Source organism: Panthera leo, chromosome D2 (genome assembly GCF_018350215.1).
Source record: "Panthera leo isolate Ple1 chromosome D2, P.leo_Ple1_pat1.1, whole genome shotgun sequence".
In the NCBI taxonomy this organism is placed as follows: Eukaryota; Metazoa; Chordata; class Mammalia; order Carnivora; family Felidae; genus Panthera; species Panthera leo.
The window spans coordinates 47,071,334-47,099,186 of record NC_056689.1 but is presented as its reverse complement, the minus strand read 5'-3'; the positions used below and the strand labels follow the sequence as shown (position 1 = coordinate 47,099,186).

At 53.4% G+C, this 27,853-nt stretch overlaps 1 protein-coding gene across 4 annotated transcripts; it reads left to right on the top strand.

Annotated features, from left to right (window-relative positions):
• On the top strand, positions 1–27,809 carry OGDHL (oxoglutarate dehydrogenase L). 4 transcript variants are annotated; one of them, XM_042908970.1, is made up of 24 exons: positions 1–78; positions 2,361–2,432; positions 3,495–3,699; positions 6,008–6,166; positions 11,065–11,167; positions 11,562–11,677; positions 11,825–11,979; positions 12,807–12,953; positions 14,778–14,868; positions 15,933–16,112; positions 16,351–16,479; positions 18,057–18,236; positions 18,538–18,690; positions 19,230–19,332; positions 19,850–19,978; positions 20,948–21,098; positions 21,593–21,720; positions 22,346–22,524; positions 24,291–24,362; positions 24,450–24,575; positions 24,679–24,751; positions 26,115–26,278; positions 26,452–26,606; positions 27,062–27,809. In XM_042908970.1, exons 3-24 carry the CDS (start codon positions 3,496–3,498, stop codon positions 27,183–27,185), a joined length of 3,021 nt encoding a protein of 1,006 aa, XP_042764904.1. In that variant the 5' UTR covers positions 1–78; positions 2,361–2,432; position 3,495; the 3' UTR covers positions 27,186–27,809. The 4 variants fall into 4 exon arrangements, with proteins under 4 accessions (XP_042764904.1, XP_042764903.1, XP_042764902.1 ...); XM_042908969.1 differs by having other exon boundaries at positions 24,291–24,575; XM_042908968.1 differs by having other exon boundaries at positions 11,562–11,979.
• The last annotated feature ends 44 nt before the right edge of the window (positions 27,810–27,853 follow it).

Sequence of the window (27,853 nt, the reverse complement as noted above, 5' to 3'; positions counted from 1 at the left end):
GCTAGCAGCGCACCCCCTGCGCGCAGCCCCTGACTTGCAGCTTCCAGGACTGCGCTGCCGCGCGGACCCGACGGCCCGGTGAGCGCGGCTGCCTCGCCACTCCGGGTCCCTGCGCCTCCTCTTCTCCTGCCGTCTTGGGGGGCGGCCCCTCTGCTCCCCTGTCCCGGGGCGCCGCTGCACTGGGCCCTGAGCCAGGCCCCGTCGGGGGTGGTGGGAGAGGGAGTGAGCGTGACCTTGGCTCCACCCTTATCTGGCCAAGGCCTCTCCAAGGACCCCCAGCCCTTCGCGCACGTTCGACCCTGTGAATGCAGTGTTTTGCGTGAAGGAGCGACTTGCTAACGGTGGGGTTTCAGGCATCAGCGTGGGTTCTTCAGCTCAAAGACTGCATACTGTCCATGCTGCCTTTCGTGGCCTTGTGGGGGGAGGGAGGCGGTGTGAGCTGCTGATCGTCACCCTCAACAGGCCAGGCTTTGGAGGGCTGCCGAGCTGGGGATGGGGAGGGTCCAGCGTTAGGTGCCTGGCGGGACACACCAGGCAGTTTCCAAGTCTGAGGACCTCGTGGGGGCAGGGCCCTTACAGAAAGCTTTAACCAGGGTCTCTGCTTACAGATGAGGAAAATGAGACTGTGAGAGAGGCCGGGAGGGGAGTGAGGTCGCAGTTAGCCTGGGAAGTGCTTCTCCCGTACCCCGAGAGATGTTGGGGGAGACGGGAAGGTTCAGCGGGGTACAATGGGCATAAACCGGACCTTAAGGGCCCCATTCTGACCCCCCTCCACCATGGGCCCAAGCCCGCCCTTGCGTCCCCTTCCCTGCGACTCCTCCCCACACAAACCACAGCCTCTTGGAACAGGTCCTGACTACCTTTGTACTTTTATAACCTCTGGGCTTTAGCTCAGGCCCTTTGTCTCTGCCAGTGAAATAAGCACACCCCTCCCTGCCCTGCTTCCTACCTTGGAGTCTGCCTTCTCTTGGGTTCAGCAAACTAGGGAAAAGCCCACCCAGTTCTTAGAATGTGGGGCCAGAGTAGGCCTGCAGCATTGCCAGTCCAGCCTCCATTGCTGCCTGGCTTCAAGGTCTTGGGGAGGGCCCTTCCCCTCTTTGGATCTCTGTTAACTCATCTTAACAATGGACATACTGCAGGAGGAGTCCTCACCAGCACAGCCCAGACAGGGCCTTGCATGTGGGAGGCTTCCTGGACAGCATGTGTGCAGTTGTTATGGTTGTGGGGTTGGGGGTGGGGATGGTACTGACCTTGTCCCTAGAGAAGAGACCCCCAAGAGTTGCCCCGAGCAACCTACCTGTTATTAGTCCACTGGGGACTGGGCTGGGCAGAGGGTCCACAGGATGCCTGACTGACTCTTTGCTGTCGCCTTCGCCTGTGTGGACAGGACCTGGTAGGGTTGGCTGGGGCTCTGGCTCCAGATACTGAGGTTGGTTCTGTCTCTAGCCCTCCAGGGTTCCTGGGTCCTCAAGCCCTGCTGGGATGGGGGCAGGGGTAGCCAGCTGGCTGCCTTCCTACCAGGCCAGGTGAAGGTCATAGCAGTGTCCAGCAGCCACTCCAGACCATTCAGTGTTTGTGAAACACGGTATTCCTGTACTAGGCCACGCTGGACACAGCCAGTCTTTGTCACTGCCACCCTGAGCCATCCCATTCCCCTGTGAGGGTGGGGGTGGGTGCTGGCAGAGAGAGCACTTCTGGCTGTTGCTATTGGAAAGGGCATGTCATTCTGAGAAATCTGGGTTTACATCCTGACTCTCTAGTGAGGAGGGTACAAGTTCTGGAACCATACTGAGCCCCATCACTCACCAGTTTCTCTTTTATAATGTGGGGCTAATCTAAGTGCCCACCACATGAGATTGCTGAGAGGGTTAAATAAGCACAGTGCCTACCCCAGAGTCAGTGCTCACAGTCTGTGTGCTTTTATTTTTATTCCCACAATGGATGGTCTTGGTGTTTGGTTTCCTTTGCCTTAGAATGGGGATGATAGAGCTTCTTGGCTTGTTTAGATTCTTCTGATGTTCTAGGCCAGTATGTCCTATGTCTCTCCATCATTGCCCAGAGCCGTATGGGCAGGGTCAGCCCTGTATTTGCCTAGGGACAGTCAGTAGTAGAGCAGGGGTTGGGACCCTGGCACTCTGATCCCAGAGCCCATGCCTTGAACCCCAACCCAGCACCTGGAGAGGTGCTGTTCTAGGGAGATCTAGCCCCTAATGGCCCTTGCTCTGGAACCTGGACTCATCAGCTGGTGGGGGTGGGCATGTGGGAAGCTTGGGGCCCTTGGAGCTCAGGTTCCAGCTGAACCCACCCTCTTCCTCCCTTCACTGGACTATATTTTTGCTTTTTAATTTTCCTCTGTTTAGAGTTCCTGCTGGTTGCCCTGAGGAGCCTACTTTCCCTCGCTTGAGAAGACCACCCTCTTCTCTTTACTGCAAGTGAGTTTGGAGGGAGAGAGGGAGGAAGCAGGATGGAAGGGCTTATAGAAGGGCCAGCCAGATAGTTCTGGAGACTTGGTTGAGCTGATGGGTGGGGGTAGGGTGGGGGAATCCTGTCTAGGGGCATTGGCTCAGGACCAGATAGGACCTGGGAGTCAGTTTTGCCCCAGAAGGCATGTTTTCTGGGACTGAGCTGTGCAAGGGGAAGCAGGCTCCTGCTTGTGTGGCCTCTGGTGGGGTGACTCTGGTGTTGTACCCCACTTATAGGCTGGGATTCTCTGGGCAGAAGCGTGTTGATGAGGATTCAGGGGAAGCTGTTCTGTGTCCAGGCAGTACCAGGCTGGAGCAGAGGAGGGGCCTCTGCTCACACTGGTGGAGATGGGGGTAGGGGAACGGAGGTCCTACTTTACAAATCCTGTGTATGGGGAGGTGGCCTTAGTGGACCCTGCCAAGCTCCCATATTGCCTGGAGAGGGAGCCCCAGGGCTTGCCACTGTGACCACTTCTGGTCACAGGGACCAGAGACCCAGCAGTGCCATGGGCCCCCTGAGATGGTGTAGCTCAGTCAGCCCCCCTTTCTTCAGGCTTTTTCCCGAGCAGCCATGGTACACCCAGCCCATAAAGGACTCCCCTGCTCGAGTTCCAGGGTGGCCAACTGCGTGGCTCGCTCCTTCTTGGGTGTACTGCCTGCACATGCCCTGTGACCCACACAGTGGGCTCTAGGACCTTGGCTGAGTGCTCCCTTTGCTAGGACCCTGGTGATAGTTGCTATATCAGGCTTAGGGGGATAGCAGAGAGGGAATGTGGGCTGGGTGGGTGGGCTCAGCAAGACTGGGGCTCAGAATGCTGAATAGCTGGTGAAGTTAATTGAGCTGTGACCTACCACTAGGCAGTGAATCCGGGACTCCTGGCAGACTGTTCCATTTTCTCCTCTGTCTCATCAATGCCTAGCTCAGGGCCCCCTGCCCAGTAGAACCAAAAATACCAGATGAGTGAATGGTGGCTGCCAGAGCCTTTGTTCTGGTCCTGTGGTTTTTACCTCTCCCTCATTGCCTGTGTCCAGAATGAGTCAGCTGAGGCTGCTGCCGTCCCGGCTTGGGGCACAGGCCTCGAGGCTCCTGGCCCCACATGATATCCAGATGTTCAGCCGGCGCAGCAGGTCGTCTGGGCCACCGGCCCCCTTCCCAAGCAGCAAACGTGGAGGCAGCTCCAGTTACATGGAGGAGATGTACTTCGCCTGGTTGGAAAACCCCCAGAGTGTCCACAAGGTCAGCACCCCCTCTCCGCCCGCTGTGGAGGGGGGAAGCTCCTGGAGCTGGGCTGTGGAGGGCGGTGACGAGAAGCAGCTTGCCTGCTGTCTCATCTTGGACAGGTTTCTTTGCCTCCATCGTCCCGGTTTATAAAAGCCTTGCCCTTGGTGTTGAGTGAGGAGGGTCTGTTGCTTTCCTGTTTCAGAACCAGCCAGTAGGTGGTAGTCTGGCCTGAGAAGCCCTGAGCCTGTCCTGCTCAGCTGCACCTGGTCTGAGATATGCCCTTGCCCCCTGGTCATGCTGTGCTGTTTCCAAGTGGCTCTTTGTTATGTAGTTAGGGGCCTAAGTGTTTATATATGCACTGAGCTGACAAAATAAATACCTGCTGATGGTAAGAAAAAATAAATAAATAAAAAATCAGATGACAGGGCAAAAAGGGAGAAGTGAAGCTGCTCTTCTCTTGACTCATTTTCTTCAGAGGAAAGTGATCACATGATTCAAAAACCAAAAGTGTGAAGTTATGCAGTTAAAAGGCTCCCTCCCCACCCATCCTATGTCTGCTCAGCTCCCATCTGTCTGTCCCCCAGTTTATTCTTAGTTTCTTCTGTATCCTTTCAGAGAGTTTCTTTAGGTAATTTTTTTGCGAGTATAACTCAATTTCCCTCCCTTCACACAAAAGCAACACGTAACATCCGCGGCTTTTCTCCAGCCTTCTTCTCTTAGCACACAACTCCAAGATTTTCCATGTCACTGCATCAAGAGCCTCATTGTTCTTTTTCCCAGCTGTGTAGTATTCCATTGTATGGATGTGCCACGCCTGTCCCCACTGACAAGTATCTGGCTCATTTCCAGTCCCTGGCTGTCACGACCCGTGCTCCCGCGCATCATTTCATACATTTGTCATCTTGTACATTGCAGCTCTCTGTAGGATAAATTCCCCCAAGTGGAATCATTGGGTCACAGAGGATCTGTGTATATAATTCTGATGGGCCTTGCCAAATTGCTTTCCAGAGGGCTTGTGCCACTTGTTCTTTTGAAGAAGGGTGCGAATAAAACACTTGTGTTCTAGAACATGGAGGTGCTTAGGCATATGCATATCTGCTTTTGGCTTCTACATGAATAGTACACTTTTTTTTTAATATATACATTTTTTAAGTTTATTTATTTAGAGAGAGTACAAGTGCTAGCAAGAGGGGCAGAGAGAGAGAGCGAGAGAGAATCCCAAGTAGGTTCTGCTCTGTCAACGCAGAGCCCAATATGGGGCTCAAACTCATGAGCCACCATGAGATCATGACCTGAGCCAAAATCAAGAGCCGGATGCTTAACTGACTGAGCCACCCAGGTGGTCTTTGCTTGGTTCACTTTATAGTTACATATCTTGGTGATATTCTACCTGTTCCACAATAATAAATGCACCTTATTTTTTTTAAGACTGCATTATCTTCCAGAATCTAAATGTACCATCATCTATCTAACCTGTGTCCTATTGGTCACCGCTTAGATTTTTTTAAGGTCTTATTTTTATTTATTTTCATTTTTAAGTAATCTCTGTACCGAACGTGGGGCTCAGGTTTACAACCCCAAGATCAAGAGTCACATGCTTCACCGACTGAGCCAGCCAGGTGCCCCTAGATTTTTTTTTTACATTGTCATTTTTTTAAAAAATGTTTATTTATTTTTGAGACAATGCAAGAGACAGAGTGCAAGCAGCAGAGGGGCAGACAGAGGGAGACACAGAATCTGAAGCAGGCTCCAGGCTCTGAGCTGTCAGCACAGAGCCCGATGCAGGGCTTGAACCCACAGACCGTGAGATCATGACCTGAGCTGAAGTCAGACGCTTAGCCAACTGAACCACCCACGCGCCCCTACATTGTCATTTTTATGAACAATCCTGTAGGGATATACATCCTTGTATGTATATCTAGACACTCCTGTATAAATACATTTCTAGCAGTGGAAATGCTGGTTCAAAAGATATATTCATTGAAAATATTGAGAGGGCCTGCCTGCCTAATTGCCCTCCTGCCAACCCACAATGTGTGAAGTCATGTTTCCCCCAGGGCTTGAAGCCCCTTTCACACCTGAAGCCCCTGAGTCACAAGTTAGAGCCTTCCCCCAACAGCCTTCCAAGCTGGGGACTGAAGAGATCCAGGCTTTAGGTTGGAGGGTCCTGGGCTGGTTGCAAGGGGTTTTCTTGGCAGGGTTCTGGGAAGGCCCAAAGAGCTATGGTGGTGAAAGAGCACCCAACACCCGCTGGGGACCCCAACCAGGACCACCCCCCACTCCTCCCAGACCCTGACATGGCTGTTTTCTTGCCTCTTCCCAGTCCTGGGACAGCTTCTTCCGGAAAGCCAGTGAGGAAGCTGCCTGTGACCCAGCTCAGTCACGGTTCCCTGAGAGCAGGCCATCAGTCTCGAGCCGGACTAAGACCAGCAAGCTGGTGGAGGACCACCTAGCTGTGCAGTCCCTGATCCGGGCCTACCAGGTAAGTGACTGGGAGGGCCCAGGTTTCGAGGCTGGATTGGCTTCTGGGATATGGCCAGGTGCTGACGGAAAGGGGACTGGCTCAGCTCCAGAGTCACCTTCCCCAGAGATTCTTTCTCTGAGTCCTCTGTTGGGTGGCTCTCACTCCTCTGGTTACTCGCTGTCCATTACTGTTTATGTCATTAACCACTCCCTGGTATTTTTTGTGCATACTGGTATTTTGTTTGTTGGTGGCCTTTCTTAATGGAGTGCGGTCTCAGAAACCACTATGCCCCAAGCTTCCAGAGGAGTACTCAGTAAGTAATCAGTTTCAGTAAATGTTGAATGAAAGTTGAGTAGATTGACCCTTGTTAATAATGTCTGTTTTCTCTAATTTAAAAAAAATTTTTTTAAATGTTTACTTACATAAATAAACATTATGTATGAGAGAGAGCAAGAGTGCATAAGCGGGGAAGGGACAGGGAGAGAGAGAGAGGGAGACACAGAATCTGAAGCAGGCTCTGAGCTGTCAGTGCAAAGCCCGACATGGGACTCAAACTCAAGAACTGTGAGATCATGACCTGAGCCAAAGTTGGATGCTTAACCGACTGAGCCACCCAGGTGCCCCTTCTGTTTTCTCTTCTTGACTGAGCATTCCAACAGGACTGAGACTGATATACAGCAGGTACCTAATTAGGGTTTACGGAATGAATGGATGGATAGTTCAGTAAGCAGCACTTCCTCTATCAGCTGCTCTGTTCTGGAGACTTAGGCTCTTCCCTGCTGGGTCCCCAGCGCCCCTGCTCTGACAAAGCATCTTGATGACGTTCCATATTCTTGGTCTTGACTGAACAAGACTAATTGGAGGGCTGCTCTGGGTGTTCCTTCCATAACAAGTGTAATCATTTGGGATCTCTCTGGGAATCTGGCAGAAAGTGTTTCATGAGAGAAACATGTCAGGCAGACATGCTGAAGGAAGGGCAAGGGCGTCCCGGGGCCCTTGGCAGAGACTCCGTGGGAAGGAGCAGCAAGCCACCGCAGGAGCCGGGGGAGGAGGAGGCCTTAGCAAATGGAAAAGGTGCCTTGCCTCTGAATGAGGCGCTCTGTGGGGTGGCAGCTGCACTTCCTGTGCACCAGTTATGCTGGGAGGGAAGCGGGAGGTGAGCAGGCCTGAGGACCCATGGATTGTGGGCCACCTGCAAGCAAACAGTAATAATTGTTCTTCTTGACTGGCCGAAAGAGCCAGAAAATGATCTAGCCGTTGACTTTGAAAACCAAGAGGAAAGAATGTAAAACTCCACATAACATACAAGATAGCATTGGTGCTGCTCAAGGGCCTTATTCTCCATCCACCGTTCCCAGCTCTTCAGCTGCTCTGTGTTCTTCAGCCGAGACTAAGCACTGGAGTCCTTCCAGCGGAGTAGTGTCTGGATTCAGGCATGTTACTGTGTATTTGTAGGATAAAAATCTGCCAAAGGTTATGCCTGATGTGAGCAAGTTCCCACTGGGTGGGCTGCAGCTCCTCACAGCCCTGGAGGAGGCAGAGTTCTTGTTTGGCTCATCTACACACAGTACTGAAAAATCCTCAGACTTATTATTAAGGACATTTTCGAACATAAAAGAGGTAGACGAATTGTGTCGCAAACCCCACACCCATAAATACAGGGCCAGTCTTGATTCCTCTGTTAACCACCTCTGGCCCTCACCTGTTGGCCCTTGATGATTTTGAAGCAAATCCTGGACATACCATTTCATTCACCAGACATTTTAGGATGGATTTCTGTAGGTAAGGCTCTTGAAAAATGTACCATGAGAGCACCGTCACACCTAAAAATGTTAACAATCACCCTTGATGTCATCAGATATGCAGTTGGTATTCATGTTTGCCTGTTTGTCTACAGATTCCTCTCTGTTTTTGTGTTTGCCATTTTATTTATTTATTTATTTATTTATTTATTTATTTATTTATTATGTGGAACAAACCAGGTTGTTTGTGCTGTAGAGTTTTCCTGAGTCTGGATTGTGCTGATTGCATCCCCATGGTGTCACTTCATCTGTCCCTTTGTCCCATGTAATTTCTATAAATTGGTAATTAGATCTAGAAGCTTTATCCAATATAGATTTAATTTTTTTGTTTCAAAATCAGCTTCCTGGTGGTGATGGGTACTTCATCAGTCAGCAGCTTTGGGTGATTATTTCCTGGACACATTAATTCATTAGGAGTGGTAAAAATGGTGATGATATTCTAATTCTGCTTTTGTTTCTTTGTTTATTACCTGAAGTACTTCTATCAGGAGAAACTTACCTTTGTCAGCTCCACTTCTCCTGAGGTGCAAATTGTATGGGAAAGGCAAGATCAATGCTTGATTTTCAAAAGTATGACATGGTTCCTTAGTGTACTTCAAAGGTGGCCAATGAAGGTTTTTCTTATTATTTAGTATGATATGAATGCGTGAATTTAAACCTATTTGATGAATTATTTATTTATTTAATTTTAATGTTCATTTATTTCTGAGAGAGAGACAGCATGAGTGAGGGAAGGGCAGAGAGAGAGGGAGACACAGCATCTGAAGTAGGCTCCAGCCTCTGAGCTGTCAGCACAGAGCCCAATGCAGGGCTTGAACCCATGAACCGTGAGATCATGACCTGAGCTAAGGTTGGATGCTTAACTGACTGAGCCACCCAGGTGCCCCTATTTGATGAGTTTTAATCTGTTATAGATACCATCCTTCTCATTGTCAAAATATGTCCTTATTCCCTGCCCCAGCAGTGTTTGAGGACCCCTTTCTTATCTGATATGACAAGACGCTCTGAGCTTATCTTGTACATTTCTGTCTAGCCCTGGACCAGCCAGTTCTTCACGGGGTGCTGGGAGGGTCACTGCTATGGTCTGGTCATGACTTCTGGGCCTTTTCAGCGGTTAGAGCCAGGAAATATGTGTTGTTTTTTTTAAGATTTTTTAAAAAGTTTATTTATTTATTTTGAGAGAGAAAGAGAGGAGAGAGAGAATCCCAAACAGGTTTTGCACTGTCAGCATGGTGCCCAACAAGGCTCGAACCCACAAACTGTGAGATCATGACCTGAGCTGGAGTCAAGAGTCGGATGCTTAACAGATTGAATCACCCAGGTGCCCCTAACAGACAACACATTTATGGGTTTATACTGATGTTTTCAGATTCTCCAAATGCAGGACTTAAGGTTTGTTCTTGACCTCATCAATCTTACATCAGTGTCTTCTTTTAAACATGCCAGAAATAGAGGCGCCTGGGTGGCTCAGTCGGTTAAGCGGCCGACTTCAGCTCAGGTCATGATCTCATGGTCCATGAGTTCGAGCCCCGCGTCGGGCTCTGTGCTGACAGCTCAGAGCCTGGAGCCTGTTTCGGATTCTGTGTCTCCCTCTCTCTGACCCTCCCCCATTCATGCTCTGTCTCTCTCTGTCTCAAAAATAAATAAACGTGGGGAGCTTGGGTGGCTCAGTCGGTTAAGTGTCTGACTTCGGCTCAGGTCATGATCTCACGGTTCGTGAGTTCAGGCCCCGTGTCGGGCTCTGTGCTGCTGGCTGGGAGCCTGGAGCCTGTTTCGGATTCTGTGTCTTCCTCTCTCTCTGACCCTCCCCGTTTATGCTCTGTCTCTCTCTGTCTCAAAAATAAACATTAAAAAAATAAAAATAAATAAACGTTAAAAAATTTTTTAAAAAAAAATAAAGATGCCAGAAATAGAGGTCTGAAAGACATCAATACAACGACTATTTGATTTTCCCATAGCCTGCACACTGTGGTTTTAAAATATAATTCTACTGCTGCCACTATTGATTGGTACTAGAAATGAATTTATAATATTTTTTTTCCTGGAGTTCTGTTTGTCTGTTGGGGACATTCTGTTAGTCAGTTGTGTAGTTACGCCACCAATGGATGCATGAATCCATTGGTTTTGTTTTACTTTAATTTTTGAAACTTCATTTTGGGGGCGCCTGGGTGGCTTAGTCGGTTAAGCGTCCGACTTCGGCTCAGGTCATGATCTCGCGGTTCGTGAGTTCAAGCCCTGCGTCGGGCTCTGTGCTGACAGCTCAGAGCCTGGAGCCTGTTTCAGATTCTGTGTCTCCCTCTCTCTCTCTGACCCTCCCCCATTCATGCTCTGTCTCTCTCTGTCTCAAAAATAAATAAACGTTAAAAAAAAAAATTAAAAAAAATAAATAAAACTTCATTTTGTTTTATAGCGATATAAACTATTTACAAGATTCCAAAATCAAATTTTCAAAGCCAAATGTATCCTTAAAAGTCTAGTTTCCAGCCCTGGCATTCTACTCTATTCCTTTTACCAGAGATCATGGTTTTTCTTACTTTATGGTTTTCTTGTTTTATGATGCATTTTTCTAATGCCTATGTTCATTTGTATATATACAAATACATGCAAATGCATATATTTACTTGAATCTTCTCTTTCTTAGATAACGGGTAGTTTGCCACACATACTTTTCTATAATTTTTTTTTTTGCTTAACAGTATTTTGGGGAGGCTACTTCCTAGTAGCAGATAGGGATTTTTTTTTTTATTACTCTTAACAGCTCTGTAGTACTCCCCGTGGGGATTTCCCATATCCACACACCAGTCTTCTATTGATGGACATTTGGAAGCTTCTAGAATTTTGCGATTACTAATAGTAGTACTGTAGTGAACACTTTTGTGTATGCATGCTTTCTTATTTTTGAAAGTGGCATGATGTACTTTTAAGCCGAGTGGAGCTCCTGCCCACCTTAGTGGTCATGGCGAAGGCAGCGTGCAGTGGCTGGGTGCTGGAGACATGTGGAAAGTTGAAATTCTGAAGTGGGAAATGAGGGGCCAGGGCCCAGAACTTTGCTTTTGGTGAGGGTGTGTCCATCTGGGTCCCAGCCTGGCCCTGACCTTTTTCCCCTTCTCCCAGATTCGAGGCCACCATGTGGCCCAGCTGGACCCCCTGGGCATTCTGGATGCAGACCTGGACTCCTTTGTGCCCTCGGACTTAATCACAACCATCGATAAACTGGGTGAGAGTTCGTATTGCTCTGGCAGTGCCGGGGCCGGCTGGTGGTGCCTGTGGCCCTGTGAGGGGCTCTGAGATAGCTTGCCTCCAGGGCCTGGGGTCCAGCAATCAGCCCCAGAAGCTTTCTTCTGACCTTTGCCCGGCTGCCTCATATGATCTTCCCTCATCCCTAGCCCGTGCACTATGTGCAGCAAGCTTGTGTCCCAGCCTACCTTTGTGGTACAGGCTGGGTTCTTTTACCCCTGTGCACCCTGCAGACAGAGTCCTTGAGCTTTAGGCTGGAACTGGTGGGAGAGTGCCGAGGGCACTGTTGGAAGGTCTGGGGATATGGCTGGGCCCCACCTGGCCTGATCCCTCTCTCCTCCCCTCTGCTGCCTGGGCTGTGTGTATCTCCTCAGCGTTCTATGACCTGCGGGAGGCTGACCTAGATAAGGAGTTCCAGCTGCCCACGACCACCTTCATCGGGGGATCTGAGCATACCCTCTCTCTGCGGGAGATCATTCGGCGCCTGGAGGTGAGCACATACAAGTGTGTCAGGCACACCTGCCGGCTGTCTCTGGAGTGTGCTAGAGGGAGGGAGGATGCTGCCTTTTGTATTGCAGGTGCTGGGACCGTTGCCCCTCTTCCTGGCTCCTTGTGGAGTCCCCACCTATTCCCCCAGAGCACCTACTGCCAGCACATTGGCCTGGAATTCATGTTCATCAATGACGTGGAGCAGTGCCAGTGGATCCGGCAGAAGTTTGAGACCCCTGGTGTGATGCAGTTTTCCAGTGAGGAGAAGCGGACCCTGCTGGCCCGGCTGGTGCGCTCCATGAGGTCAGGCCCCCGGCACCACGCAGGGTGGCTGCAGTGGTTGGAGGGTCTGCTGCAGGGCCATATGAGATGTCCCGGCCCCTGGCTGAGAAACTAGGATAACTGGTAGGGGAAGTCAGGACTGGATGGGCCTCACCCCTGGCCCAGGGGAGGTCCACAGAAGCATCAGGGGCCAGGTGGCAGGGATGGGCTCCAGGAGAACATGACAGCAGGGGCAGAAGTGGCAGAAAGTGGCTGCGGGAGTTTGGGCAGAAAGGTGTCCCTACATGGAGTGAGTGTAGCAGTGCTTCCTTGCAGGTGGGGCACCACCTGGCTGTGCCCACTGGCTGTCCGAAGCTGGGTCCAGGGCTGGCAGGGGCCTAGAAGAGAGTGGGGCTCAGCTGCTGGGTGCAGAGTGGATCTGTGGTGGTGAGGTACAGGATGGAATTTGAGCTGAGTGCTGAGGAGGTCTTTGTGTCATGGAAAGGGTGGAGTGTGTGTGTGTGGGTGTGTGGGTGTGTGTGTGTGTGTGTGTGTGCGCGTGTGCATGTGTGCATGCATAGGACTATGGGCTGGGAGCAGGGGGAGATGGGTTATTGGAACAGTCTGACTGGAAGGCGGAGGGGGGTGACGGCTGGGGATGCGTGCAAGCAGAGGTCTTTATTTAGGTTGGGGGGATGCCCAGTCTCCTTCTGGCCCATGCTCCTGGTTGGTGGATTTTGATGGCAGGTCCTGACTGCAGAGGAAGGTGATGTTGCTGCTCCCTCTGCCCCGGGCATCCAGCTGTGGCCCTCATCAACAGCCTCTGTGACCCCCAGCCTCTCCATCCTTTCCCTTCTCTCCCCAAGCAGGTTTGAAGACTTCCTGGCCCGGAAATGGTCCTCGGAGAAGAGATTTGGCCTGGAGGGCTGTGAGGTCATGATTCCTGCCCTCAAGACCATCATAGACAAATCCAGTGAGATGGGGATCGAGAATGTCATCCTGGGGATGCCACACAGGTGGGCCCCCTTCCTGCTCCTCCACAGCCCATCTCTTCTCCAGGCCCAGCAGAATGAGATGGAAGGGAGGGGATGAAAATCAGAGCAGGGGTTTTGGGGGAACCTGAGGCAGGATGGCCTAGAAAGTTCTCAGAGTCGCTGGGCCCCAGGGCCTGCTCAGCACAGAGTCAGGCACTTGGCCAAAGCCACATGGAGGCAGGGACTAACCAGGTTTGCTCAGACTCAGTTTTTCTCTCCCCATGTTGCCGCTGTCCCCCAGAGGGTCAGGATTTCAGAAAAGGGGTGTCATACCTCTGGAGGTTCCTGTGGACAAGGAGATGTGGAGGGTTATGTCCCAGGGAAGTGAGGGCAGGGCCTGGGCAGATGGCCTTGGATTGGCACCCTCTGGAGGGGGATCTCTGGAGGTGAGCTGAGGGCTTTTTCTCCTGGCTGCAAGCTGACTGCATGTTTCCCTGAAACCTTGATAGACTTGGAAGGCTGGCCTGGCAGCTGGGCGGTTACCTCTGAGCCAGAGCCTGTGGACTAGTGAGGAATACAGCCTGGGGACAGAGACCACGGTGACCAGGGGTTCTGTGGAATGTAGCATGAGAGGACATGCAGAACAGTCTCAGGGGCAAAGCCCCAGCATTTCCTGCGACCGTCTCCACCTGCTTGTGGGTGGGCCAGTCCTGGGCCGTACTAGCACGGGGGGTGGCTAGGTGTCCAGATGCAGTGTGAGAGGGTCTCCCTCCTGTGGGCTGGCTGCCAGGAGCCTGGGGTTTGTCTGTGATGGCTCCTTGCTCTGAGGGGCTCAGAAATGCCCAGTGTCTCATCAGAGGGTCAGGAAGAGCTGGCTCAGTGGTCTGAGGTCTCCCACACATGGCTTTAGTGGAACTCTTGGGGAGGATGGCACTGAGCAGCCAAGGACAGATGTGGGACTGTAGGGTGGTGCTGGGGGAGGCTCCTGGCCTGAGGAGCGCCCTGGGAGCCAAAGGACTGTTCTATGCCAAGCTTCCATAGTGGGAGTTAAGCGGACTCTGAGGCTACAGGGCTTGTCCAAGAGGGGCTGAGGGTTGTTCATTCAGCTCCTGTGGCCTCATAGCCCTGACCCACAGAACAGGAGAGGGGCCCACCTGGAAGATGGCCCTTCTGTGAGGCCAGAGGTCTGGCCAGGGTGTGTGCAGGCCTGGGGCTGATGTCTGCTGGTGGGCTATGGGGGGTGAGTTCTGAGGCCTCCCCAATGTCCCGATCAACCTGGTGCCCACCCCTGAATTAAACCGCTGCCTGATGGGAAGTCCAGGCTGCACTAGAGAGTCCCTGGTCTCTGGCTGCTTTCCTGTCCCCACCACCCTTAGACCTCAGCTTTCCTGAACAGGTCCTCTGATAACTCCTGCCCTTAGGATCAGTCCAGTCCCCTCATCCCCGTCCTGCATCAAGACACTGCTGGCTGGGCTGGGAGTCATGTACGAGCAGCTGTGGGTAGCAGATTGGGGCTGAGGTGCTGGGTTAGGCTCAGCTTTTAGCTGGAGGACAGTGGGGTGGAGGTGCCAGGGGATGGTGCATGTGCATCCTGCCATGAGGCTGAGTGGCTCCTGCTTGAGGACCTCCAGAGTCTTGAGTTGTACAGGGGTGTCTAGGGGAGCTGGCCCACCAGAGCCACTCATGTGCCCTTGTAGATTGAGACAGGATGAGAGAGCCGGGCCTCCCTTGGGCTGTACTGGGAGGGCTCCCCTGACCACCATGCTGGGCTCTGGTAGGCCCAGGTGGGCAGGAGTGGGGGGATGCTGGGGCCTGTCGCAGGAGGTGGCCTCTGCAAGATGAAAGTCCTACCACTTCTGGCTGCAGGGGCAGGCTGAATGTGCTGGCCAATGTGATCCGCAAGGACCTGGAGCAGATTTTCTGCCAGTTTGACCCCAAGCTGGAGGCAGCAGATGAGGTAGGTGTCAAGCCCTGATCCCAGATATCTGGGAGGTAGATTCGGGAGGGGCTGGACCAGAAGCATCCAGGCTCACACAGATCTGTAGATGGATGGATATGCGGAAGAATGGGGAGAGAATGGGTATGTTGTTGTGAGGCCACCAAGGTGAGTGCTATGATCTCTGAAACTTGGGAGAGTCCTCAGGTAATCTGGACCAACCTCCTTGTTTTTCAGCCAGGGAAACTGAGGCCCAGACACAGAGAGTACACATGGGGGAAAGGCATAGGGAGGGAGAGAGATAGGATCCTAAGCAGGCCCCACGTCATCAGTGCAGAGCCTGGACTCGGGGATCAAAGTCATGAACCGTGAGATCATGACCTAAGTCGAAACCAAGAGTTGGATGCTTAACCGACTAAGCCAACCAGGCGCCCCTGCTCATTTTTCTGTGGGATTTTGGGCTTTGTCTTACTGGTTTGTAAAAGTGCTTTATATATTGAGGGTGTTAGCCTTTGCCTGCATTTGTCTTATAGTTACTTTTCTCAGCTTGATTTTTTTCCCCCTAATACTGCATGGATTTTCTTCCTTCATGGCAGATTTATTAAATTTTAGCTGCCCTATTTTTTATGGCTTCTGAGGTTTGTATGTTGTTTTTGAAGGGTCTTGAAACATACAGGTTTTTCTCTGCTGTACTGTAGGCTCATCTGTCGTGTGTACATTGTTGGTTGCTTTGGTGCAAGGAGTTAGGTAGGGGTCCAGCTCCAGTATTTGCCACCGGTCTCAACACCCCCTTCATTTCTCTGCTTGCACTGTCATTAATGCTGAGGACAGTAGTTGATCATGTGAAGGGCTTCTGATGAGGGGCCTTGGCTGGCCTCTGAGGCCTGGGGGAACCTGCCTGCCTTTCACAAAGAGGGGCAGTATGTGGGGTGGGAGGGCAGGACGAGGGTGTAGGTCGGGAATAGCAGTCTTCCCAGGGAGCAGAATCCAGGGAGCGTCCCAGCCCCGCTGTGGGCTTGCATGTCCACGTGTCTGCCTGTGCGGCTGAGAGGGGTGGGTTCATCACGGCCCACCTCAACTTTCAGGGCTCCGGAGACGTCAAGTATCACCTCGGCATGTACCATGAGAGAATCAACCGGGTCACCAACAGAAATATCACTTTGTCCCTTGTGGCCAACCCCTCCCACCTGGAAGCTGTGGACCCTGTGGTGCAGGGAAAAACGAAGGCAGAACAGTTCTACCGAGGGGATGCCCAGGGCAAGAAGGTGAACTCGCCTGGGTCCTAAGGAGTAGGCTCTGAGGGGCTGGGCTCTGAGGAATGGGCTCTGAGGGCTGGGCTCAGGAATGGGCTCCGGGGGGCCAGGCTCTGAGGAATGGCCTTTGAGGGCTGGGCTCTGAGTGAGTAATGGTCCCTGAGGAACAGGCCCTGGATCTTTGCAGTATGGTGCACAGAGATGGACTGCACAGGCTTGGGCTCCTCTTGGCTCACATCCTGCCCTGCAGGTCATGTCCATCCTGGTTCACGGGGACGCTGCCTTCGCCGGCCAAGGCGTGGTGTATGAGACCTTCCACCTGAGTGACCTGCCCTCTTACACCACCAATGGTACTGTGCACGTCGTCGTCAACAACCAGGTGAGTGCCTGGGCTGCCTGCCAGACCTCGTCAGTGTCCCCCATTCCTGAAATTCAGGTAGCACTTTGGGGGAAGTGTGCGGTGATCCTGGTATTAATCCCACTGCTCTGCCACTCCCCAGTGTATGACTTCAGGCAGACCAGCCTGGTCTGCGAAATTGGTGTGTGTCTGTATGTATACATATACATATACATATACATATACATATACATATACATATACATATACATATACATATACGTATACATATACACATATACATACACATATACACATATACATGTATGTGCACATATACGTATGCACATGTATACACATACACATATAGACACACATTTACACATATATACATATAAATACACATATACATATATACACACATACACATATACATATGCATATGTATACGATACACATATACATATATACATACACATATACACATATACATGTACGTGCACATATACATATGCACATGTATACACATACACATATACATACACATATACACATATACGTACACATATACATATATACATATATACACACATACACATATACATACACATATACATATATACACACATACACATATACATATACATATGCACATGTATACGATACACATATACATATATACACACATACACATACACATACACATACACATACACATATACATATACATAAATACACACGCACCATGGAGAACGTTGTAAGGACAGGTGTACAGGTGTAACTGGCACAGAGGCTGGACATGAAACTAGATGCTGCTTTTAGCTCTATAGGAACCAGTCTTAGAACACAGCTGTCACAGGCCTTTGCTCTTCAGGGAGCTGTGCTTACTAATAGCTCTTCTGAGCCTATAAAGCCCTGAGTTAATTGCCTTATTTGCATTAAGTCATTTAATCTTCACAGAATAACTCTGTGAGGTGGTAGTTAATGAGCCCTTTTCGTAGATGAGGAGACTGAGGCTTTGGGAATTTAAGTACCTTGCTCAGAATTGCACACATAGCAACTGATGGGACTGGCAGTTACCCACGCCTGCATTCTTACTACCTCTGTGTAAAATGCAGGAAAAAAAAAAGGCATGATTTCCCTGGTGTTGCTGCCATCCCTGTTGGGCCTGCTGCTATACCTGATTTAGGAGCCATTTACTCTTAAAAAAAATTTTTTTTTTTAATGTTTATTTATTTTTGAGAGAGAGAGAGAGAAAGAAAGAGAGAGACAGCATGAGCGGGGAAGGGGCAGAGAGAGAGGGCGACACAGAATCCGAAGCAGGCTCCAGGCTCTGAACTGTCAGCACAGAGCCCGATGCAGGGCCTGAACCCACCAACCATGATATCATGACCTGAGCTGAAGTCAGACGCTTAACTGATTGAACCACCCAGGTGCCCCAGGGCCATTGACTCTCAGCCCTTCATGTGCCATGTATCTCCTGGTCACACCTAATGGACCTCAAGGCAAAGACAACTCCTGTTTCCTTGACCCACCGGTCTCCCAGGCAGTTTCCTTGACCCACTGCCTGTCTAGCTCTAAGAATACAGAGGTGCTGTCATTTCCTCCTGCTTCTGCAGATCGGCTTCACCACAGACCCCCGCATGGCCCGCTCATCACCATACCCCACCGATGTGGCTCGTGTGGTTAACGCGCCTATCTTCCACGTGAACGCAGATGACCCAGAGGCCGTGATATATGTGTGCAGTGTGGCAGCTGAGTGGAGGAACACCTTCAATAAAGATGTTGTGGTGGACTTGGTGGGTTTGGGGCTGTGAGCATGGTGGGGAGTATATAACCTGTCCCTGCTGTGCCACGTGGGCCACGTCTGTCATATCTTTGGCAGTGAGGGCTGGGAGTGCTTCTCGGGTGGAAGGCTTAGTGCCCCCAAGACCAGTCTGTACAAAGGCCAGGAGGTGGGGCATTCAGTGATAGGTGGTAGTGGGGGGCTTTCAGGGGCCTCGAAGGGTGTACCCTGCCAGCTGTGCCCCAGTTGTGCAGTGACTAGTCCTGCACTGCCTGGGGACACGGACTGAGCCCCTCCCCATGCTGTCCTTGCAGGTCTGTTACCGCCGACGTGGCCACAATGAGATGGATGAGCCCATGTTCACGCAGCCGCTCATGTACAAGCAGATCCACAGACAGGTGCCTGTGCTGAAGAAGTACGCGGACAAGCTCATTGCTGAGGGCACCGTCACCCTGCAAGAGTTCGAGGTGGGCAGGCCAGCATCATGGACACCTGGGATAAGCCTCCAGTAGAGCCGGGACCCTGGGGTAGTTGGTGATGTTGGCAATGATTTAAAGAAGTAGCCAATATGGCCTTTGTCCCTAACATCCCCTAGCTGTCAAGGACAGAGAACCAAAGACATTTACAGCCTGGTGGGGCATAGGGAATGCTGCCATGTGGGGGAAGCTCAGCCTCAGGCAGGAGTCCAGAAGACTTCCTACAGGAGGCAGGCCTGAACTGTTTGTCCTCACAGTTATCTGTGGATGCATTGGTCCTCGCGCCTTGAGGGAGCTCTGAGAGGAAGCACTGTGACTCTTTTCTGAGCCGCCTCCAAGTCCCTTGCTAAGCAGGAGGGATCCCCCTTAATTCTGAGACTTTGGCCTCTGGCCACAGGGTCCCTGCAGGCCAGCAGACAGACAGTTGTAGAATGTAGTGAGGAGGACCAGGGTTTACGAGTCTGGGTTGATCCAGCCTCTGGCTGTCTGGGCCATCAATACCTCAATCCCCACATTCCCCCTGATTTCAGGAAGAAATTGCCAAATATGACCGGATCTGTGAGGAGGCGTATGGCAGGTCCAAGGATAAAAAGATTCTGCATATAAAGCACTGGCTGGACTCCCCCTGGCCCGGTGAGCGAGTGGTGTGTGGCTGAGAGTGATTCGCCAGGGCCTGGGACCAAGGTTGCAGTGGGCCCTGGTAAGGGCAGTCACTGCCCAGCCCAGAGGCTGCGGGCTCCATCCGTGAGACTTCTGAGGCTGTGGGGGGCTGATTCCTGCAGGTGGGGATGGGCCTGGATACAGGAGAGATGGCATGTGTAACCAGCTATTCTCTGGAAAGGGAGGGCTGAACCAAAGCTGGTGGACGCCAGAGTGGAGAGAGCCTGGGGGAGGGGTGCTCAGAGGGCCTCCGTGGGATAGAGCTGGATGGCTGTGACTCCCTGGCCCAGGGAGTGGTCCCCACAGGGGCCCAGGGGAAGATAGGAACTGAGCTGCGGCTGTGAGCTGTTGCAGGTCCCGAGGGTGGGTCAGGGTTTGAGTGCAGGTGGGGTTAAGGAAGATGTGGGCCCCTGCGTCCTGGGGAGGCACGCTGACCAGGGGATCTGAGGCCCGATCACCACCCAGAAGCACTCAGACTCCACTCTCTCAGGCTTCTTCAATGTGGACGGGGAGCCCAAGAGCATGACGTGCCCGGCCACAGGCATTCCCGAGGACGTGCTGACCCACATTGGTGAAGTGGCCAGCTCCGTGCCCCTGAAGGACTTTAAGATCCACACAGGTGAGGTTGCTGTGCAGGATGGTGCTCAGGGGTCGGGGAGGGGTGGCCGTGTCCCCACTTGGTTGTTGGCACGTCGGCTGAGCTCTTGGAACCTCTTCTGCACTCTTGTGAGGTGTCCATGATAATAGTTGCTCTTAGGGTGGGCAGATGTAGAAGCCACGCTCCCTGCTGGATGCCAGTGACCAAGGCTTACGTTGGGCACCTTGGATTTTCCCAGTACCTTTTCTGGGGGTGTCTGCGGTCAAACAGAAGGAGAGCAGGGAAGCAGGGGCTTCCGTGGAGTGGGTGGTTGGACCTGGAATGTCAGGGGTGGGCAGGGGGGTGGGCAGGAGTGCTGGGCCTGCTGCTGACCTGGATGGATGAGACAGGGCGACCCTGCCACTCCTGGGTGAGCCTAGCTGTACCTCCTGGCTGTGGCCATCCTGGTTGGGCAGCCTGGAAGGCCCCTAAGATGGTGTGGGGTGCCTGTACACCCTCGGACCAGCCTGTGGGAGTTCCAAGGAGATTCCTCCACAGTGTGCGTGGCAGCCCAGGCGTCTTGGGGTGCCCACTCTGTGCGTGTGTCACATGGGTCCCGTGTAGGTATAGGACCAACAGGAGCCCCGCTTGGGCTGGGTGCCTGGGCTCAGATCCAGTCATCTCTATAGTGCTGTGGTCATGCATAAGATAATTCCCTCTTCTGAGCCTCAGTCTCCTCATCTGGAGAGCGGCACGTGACCTGTGGTGAATGTTCCTCAGTGCACGCGGCATCTACATGTGGCAGGTGCTCTCCTAGTGATGCCTGCTCCTTCCCGAAGGGAGGGAAGCTGGGGATGGTGCGCTCAGTCCTGCTCATGGAGTGGGTTTCCTGCGGCCTGCCAAGGCCCTGCTCTGTGGGAGGGATGTCCGTGGAGTACATACACACCTGGGCTGTCCCAGGTGGGGTCGCCAAGTCCCTGAATCCCTCAGGCCGGCTGCTTGTTCCCGCAGGCCTCTCTCGAATCCTGCGGGGCCGTGCAGATATGATCAAGAACCGGACGGTGGACTGGGCACTGGCAGAGTACATGGCCTTTGGCTCCCTGCTCAAGGAGGGTATCCACGTGCGGCTTAGTGGGCAGGATGTGGAGAGGGGCACGTTCAGGTGAGGGTGGGGAACATTCTCTGGGTCCTGGGCCCCATGGGCATTAGCCTTGTCCACATTGACCCCACGGGCTTTCTGGGAGCTCGTCTGTGCTGCTCGGAGTCTCCCAGAGTCAGCCCAGGAGCTCCGGAGTGGAGTTGGCTCTTCCTTCTCTTCCTGGACCAGGTCTGGGAAGGCCTTATCTGGCTGAGGTAGTCACAGGTAACCCCATCAGCATCCCCAGCCCCTGCTCTTGGGTCAAGCCTTCAGAAGGTTGCTGGGCCACCTCTCTGACCCCGTGGGATTACCACTGGGAAGGAAGGCCACCTGGAGGAGAGACCAGATTGCTCTGGCTTCCCAGGATCTTCTTGGTGTGGCCATCCTATGGAATTCTGTCTGATTTCCTGGCACAGCGACAGAGGCTTGCCTGCCTCCTGTTACCTGGTCCACCTGCTGTGGGTGAACAGGTGGTAATCCACCTGCCCTCCATCCCTTCCCCATCTGTCTCTCTCTAGTCACCGGCACCACGTTCTCCATGACCAGGAAGTTGACCGGAGGACATGTGTCCCCATGAACCACCTTTGGCCTGACCAGGCCCCCTACACTGTGTGCAACAGCTCCCTCTCAGAGTATGGAGTCCTGGGTGGGTCAGAACTCTGCCTGCAGGTCAGACGGGCCCTGAGATCCCTGGGGACCGGACAGGGTCTTGCACCCCAAGCTATCCTAGCTTTATTGTTTTGACCATGACCACCCCTGCACTGCACCCAACAGTTCTATCTCCAGAGCCCCTCTCCAGGCTCTGGGCTCCTGGGACTATGTCCCCTGTACTCTCTCTCCCTTGGCTTGACCTTTAGCTGGCCTGCTTCCTCCCTCACTATCTCCTTCCAGAGGCAGAAACCCTGAAGAGACCAGCCCCCCACTCCCTCCCTTCCCCTTAACATCACTGCAAATATTTTGGGGGGTTCCTCTTGGCAGATGGCTCCTGCTGCCTCCCCAAGGTATCTTTGGACTCAGCTCCTTGTCTAGATAATGCTAAAGCTGGCCATAGGTGAGGTCGGAGCTGAGGGTGGGCATCTCTGGGCGTATTGTCATCTCCCAGGAAGGAAGATTCTGGCCTTTGGGCCCAAGGAGTCCCCTGGCTCTTGCTGGCCTGCTGGGAAGGATGGGTGGGGGCAGGGAGAGTGTATGAAGAAGAGCTGGGTTTGAATGGAGCCACTGCCACTTGATGGCAATGTGTGGCAGGCTCTGTGTCTGTGCCTTCTGTTTAGGCTTTGAGCTGGGCTATGCCATGGCAAGCCCCAATGCCCTGGTCCTCTGGGAGGCTCAGTTTGGTGACTTTCACAACACGGCCCAGTGCATCATCGACCAGTTCATCAGCACCGGCCAGGCCAAGTGGGTGCGGCACAACGGCATCGTACTGCTGCTGCCCCATGGCATGGAGGGCATGGTGAGGGCCATTGTGGTGGCTGGGGGCCGGGTGGGCTGTGGCACTCCTGGGAGAAGGTGGGTGGACCCTTGGCCTCCAGCCAGGTTGGGGGGTGTTTTTCTTCCGGGCCCCTGGAACACACGGGTCTGCTCAGGTTGGGGCCTGCGTAGGTCTGCGTTGCTGCTGTGCTGACATTGCTGTCACTAGCAGTAAAGTCGCTGATATGTCTGAGGGTTTGCTCTGGACTGGGTGCTGTTTAAAACCCTCTCTGTGAGCTCTTCCAGTGCTTACAACAAATTAATGAACTAGGTACTGCTCCCGGTTTCCAGATGAGGGAAACTGAGGCACAGAGAAGTCGAATGGCTTGCCCAAGGTCACACAGCTAGAAGCTGAGGTCTGAATGTCACGCTGTGCCCTCCTGCCAGTCCTGTGGTCTTCTCCTGAGTGACCAGTGTGTGTGCCGCCCACAGGGAAGAGGGAGGATGTGCAGGCCCGTGAGGGAGGGAAGGGGAGGAGCAGAGCCCTCAGCCTGACCAGCTGGGGGGATGGGAGGGCTGCACCGGCTCCAGGGAAGCCTCTGTGACCTCTGCCTGGCTCTGTGACCTGGGGCAGGTGACCTGCCTTCCCCACCCTGGATGATTGGGCTACAGTGGATGTCCCTTGAGGGCCTGTTCAGCTTGGACTGGTCATCTAGTCAGGGACCGATCACTATTATCATCACTGAATGGCTGTTCAGAGCCAGGACTCCCTGTGCTGAGCATCTTTTTTTTTTTTTTTTTTTTTTTTGAGAGAGAGAGCACCCACACACTGCATGAGTAGGGGAGGGGCAGAGAGAGGGAGACAGAGGATCCGAAGCGGGCTTTGCACTGACAGCAGAGAACCTGCTGTAGGGCTGGAACTCACGTACTGTGAGATCATGACCTGAGCCTAAGTCAACAGTTGGCTGCTTAACCAACCGAGCCACCCAGGTGCCCCTGTGCTGAGCGTCTTGTGTACCGTGTGTAGTCCTGTGGGATTCTCACTACTGGACTGGGCGGTCAGTCCTGTGGCCCGTTTCACACTTGAAAGAAGCGGACTGGCCCTGCCCAAGGACATTTAGCTGGAGAGGCACAGGGTGGAGCTTGAGCCAGGCTGGGTGGGGAGGGTTGGGTGGCCTGCCTGTTGCCGTGGCGCCGGGTCCTTGGGGCTGTGGGGCAGGTCGCCCTCATCTCATGGGGAGCCACCTCCTGGAGGTCAGCGTGGTGTTGTCTTGCTGCTGCCATGGAGCGGAGCAGCCCATGTGGGTGAGAGCAGGAGCAGGAGTCAGGGTTCGAATGTGCCTCCTGTGGCTGAGTGACTGTGGGGTTGTTCCTTCATCTCTCTGCCACTCACCTTCATCTGCAAAGCGAGGAAACAAATGTCTACACCATGGGGCTGCTTTCAAGATTAGTGAGTGATGTGTATTTGGTCCATAGAGCTGTGCCTAGCACCCAGCAGGTACTCAGTAAATGGTAACTGCTGTAGGTCAGAACATTCAGGAAAAAGCATCTCACCTTGGCCTTTTTGCCTGTCCTTCCTGCCCTAAACATTCACGTGTGCTGGCTCTAGCCAGACCCTCCTCTGACAATGCCCTCTCTACTCTTCTTCCACATTCCTGGTCCTTTACTGTGGTTTGGGCTCCAGAGAGAGAGGGCATCTCCTCCAAGAAGCCACCCAGACTTTCCCCTGAGCCCTGGGCCTTTGCAGGGCCAGGGGTCTGTCCTGTGTGACACTTAGGCCAGCCTGTGCCATGTAGCACTTGTTTTCAGGGCCCGGAACACTCCTCAGCAAGGCCTGAGAGGTTCCTGCAGATGAGCAACGATGACTCCGATGCCTACCCCGTGAGTAGTGCCCTCCCTCCTCCGGGGCAAGGCCAGGGTGCGGGGGCCACGGGCCGGCCACCTCCCAGCCATACCCCGGCCCCCCAGGTGTTCACCGAGGACTTCGAGGTGAGCCAGCTCTACGATTGCAACTGGATTGTTGTCAATTGCTCCACACCGGCCAACTACTTTCACGTGCTGCGCCGCCAGGTCCTGCTGCCCTTCCGCAAGCCGGTGAGCTGCCTGCCCTACTCACCGCCATAGCAGTGCCGGGCCCAGCTGTGGGAGCCCTGTCCAGGCAGGGCAGCTGGCAGCTGGGCACATGTTTCCCTCTTAGCTGATCATCTTCACACCCAAGTCTCTGCTGAGGCACCCGGAGGCCAAGTCCAGCTTTGACCAAATGGTATCCGGTAAGTGCCCAAGTGTGTTGGGGAGGTGGCTGATGGGGGGCCTGGTGGCCCATGGCCCTCTGCTCCCGGGACTCTTCCGTCCTCGCCTCTGTCCGTGCCTCTGCAGCAGCTCCTGGCTCATTCCTCACCGGTGGCCGGGTTGGGAGTTTAGCGTGGTGGCCGCCTGACATGGTCTGGCTTGGGTCACTTGGGCTGAGAAGCAGGGCCAGAGCAGGGCGCTGGGTGCTCCCCCAGCTACAAAGCAGGGCCCACCTGGCTGTGCTGGGGGAGCTGAGATGTGGGAGGCCTGGTGGAGGTCTGACCAGTACAGCAGGGCACGGAGTATCATTCAGTTATTCATTCAGTGTTCTTTCACTCATGAACCAAATAGATACTACTGGCCCTGGGGACCCAGTGCTCCTTCCAGGAGCTTTCAGGCTCCTTTACCCAGTAGTTGAGGGCCAGATAAAGCATCTGAAGGACCAGGTGTTGGAATTGAGATGTGACCCAGGGGAGGACCAGGGAGGGGCAGATGTGGGGCCCTGACGCTTCGGAGAGCAGAGCCATCTTGGAACACAGTCCTGGGTAGTAGGGAGAATGGCAGGTGCTGGCCAGGAAGGGACTCGGCGGTGTGGACAGGTGTTTGTTTGTCACCTGTGTGTGTTGGGGCATCCCCTCTGGTGTGGGCAGGTGACTGAGCCGGCGGTTCAGAGCTCTGGCCTTGGCACTGCGGACCTCCCAGGCTGAACACCCGGTGCTGGCTTTTCACTGCTGAGGCCTGGCAGCCAGGTACCCTCTGGGCTTCAGTGTCCTCACTTGAGATTTGGGGACACTATAGTGTCTTCCTCAGAGGTTTTTGTAGCATTCTTGGCTTGGTGCCTGGCACGTGGTGTGAGCCCAGGGAGGAAAAATGTACAGAACTTGGGAGATGGTGGCCTGGCTGCAGGCCTGAGGGAGGAAGGGAGAAATGTGCGCAGCCTCCCAGACAGCTCACCTTCTAGCTTGGTGAGCAGGTGGCTGGAGTGCATGCAGAAGGTAAGCGTGACTGGATGGGGAGCAGGTTGGGGGCAGATGTTGATGCTATCAGATGAGGACTTGATGTCACCTTCTCTATCCTCTCCAAGGGCTCTCCCTGTCATACCTGCCCCTCCGTCTTGGCTCCAGCCCATTTCTGTCCCTTTCCTGTGACATCTCAGGGTGTCATCTGTCCCCTGCTCTGTGGTTTGGCTCAAGAGGCCACAGATCCAAACCTGGGGGGTAGGTCTCAGTGGCCAGAGAGAGCATGGGGGTGGCTAGGGATGCGGGTCCTATTCTCGAGCTGTTCTGGCCAAGCTGATGCACCTGTGGGAGGTGATGTCCCTGCCATGCCCTGTTGGACCTCCAGGGGCCAGCTTCCAGCGGGTGATTCCTGAGGATGGGGCTGCGGCGCAGGCTCCTGAGCAGGTGCGGCGGCTCATCTTCTGCACTGGAAAGGTGTACTACGACCTGGTGAAGGAGCGGAGCAGCCAGGGCCTGGAGGAACAAGTGGCCATCACCCGCCTGGAGCAGGTGCACCCCATGCCCTCACCCAGTCGGAGTGGTAGACAAGGTCAAAGCACTGGCCCCCGGGCTTTGGGCAGCATGCCAGGCAGGGCCGGGACTAGGCCCCACGAGGGGAGCTGGGGCTGTGGGCACACCCCCCTTCTCCTGGCTGTACTCCGCTTTCTCCCTGCCTGCCCCAGATCTCTCCATTCCCCTTCGACCTGATCAAGCAAGAGGCAGAGAAGTACCCGGGCGCAGAGCTGGTGTGGTGCCAGGAGGAGCACAAGAACATGGGCTACTATGACTACATCAGCCCGCGCTTCATGACCATCCTGAGTCGGGCACGGCCCATATGGTAACGAGGCTGGGGGTACGGGTGCCTGCCACCTACCCCTTGCCTCTGCTGAGCCCAAGGGACTCTGAGGGCCTGAGGCTTCGTCCTGGCTCTGCTCAGCCCATTTACTGTGTGAGTCAGAACTGGCCACTGCCCTTCTCTGGACCACATTGGAAATCAAGGGGAAGGTTCATAGTCCCTGCTGGCTTTATGGCTGTTGGGGACAGACCAGGGACCCCATCAGTTCCACCTTACGGAGACTAAACCTTTGTCTTCGTTCTGCAGCCGGAACTGAACTAGAAGACTTGCTGCATATCTCAGAGCTCCTTTGATAATAGGCCAGTCACTTAGCCTCTTGGGACCTCAGGCTCTTCACCTCTATGGCAGGATGATGATCAGGATTAGACCCGATGCAGTCCTGGGGTAGTGGCCAGGCCAGGCCCAGACCTCCTTTTAACGTGTCTCTTCTCCCCCAGGTACGTTGGCCGTGACCCAGCGGCTGCACCAGCCACAGGAAACAGGAACACTCACCTGGTTTCTCTGAAGAAGTTTCTGGATACTGCCTTTAATCTCCAGGCCTTTGAGGGCAAGACATTTTAGAGCTGGCAAGGCCTGGCTGGGTATTGCTGTGGGACTGGCTAGTGAGGGGAGGGACGGGTGTGCTCCTGCCCAGGAGAGGGGCCGCCCAGAGCCCCAGGATAAAACAATACTCACATAAGTGATTAAGGCCAAAGGTAGGTGCTGCTGGCTTCAGTATTATGCTACCTGGGACCTTGGTGTTTGTTTATGTCAGAATCTGTTAGGACTGAGCTAGCCAGAGGGCTCTGATAGATGGGCTGTAGTTCGGGAGTGTTTCCCCACTTGCCCTGGTCTTCCTGAAATTTTTGTGTGACTTCTCCATCTGTGCTGTTCGTGTCTCTGCAGACAGCCACCCAGGAGCCCATGTCTTTGGCCCCTATCTCCCATCCTGGTAGATCTGGTTGCTGCTTACCCTGTCCTTGTTCATTTGTAGATTCAAGGAATGTTCTGTTTCGTGCTCTTAGAAATAAAGATTTCAGCAATAACAACCAGGTGAAGCAAAACCATGCCAGGTGATTTAAATGTGCTCTGTTTTATGGAGCGTGTCATAATGAGGTATGTCAGCTTCTGTGTGAAATACAGCCGCAGCTCAAGTGTACCAAAGCAGAAAACCAAATAACAGAGAAATAAAAAAGTGCTTAAGAGAGTTTTTCTGTTTTCATTTCATGTAAAACTGGGGAAGAGGCGTA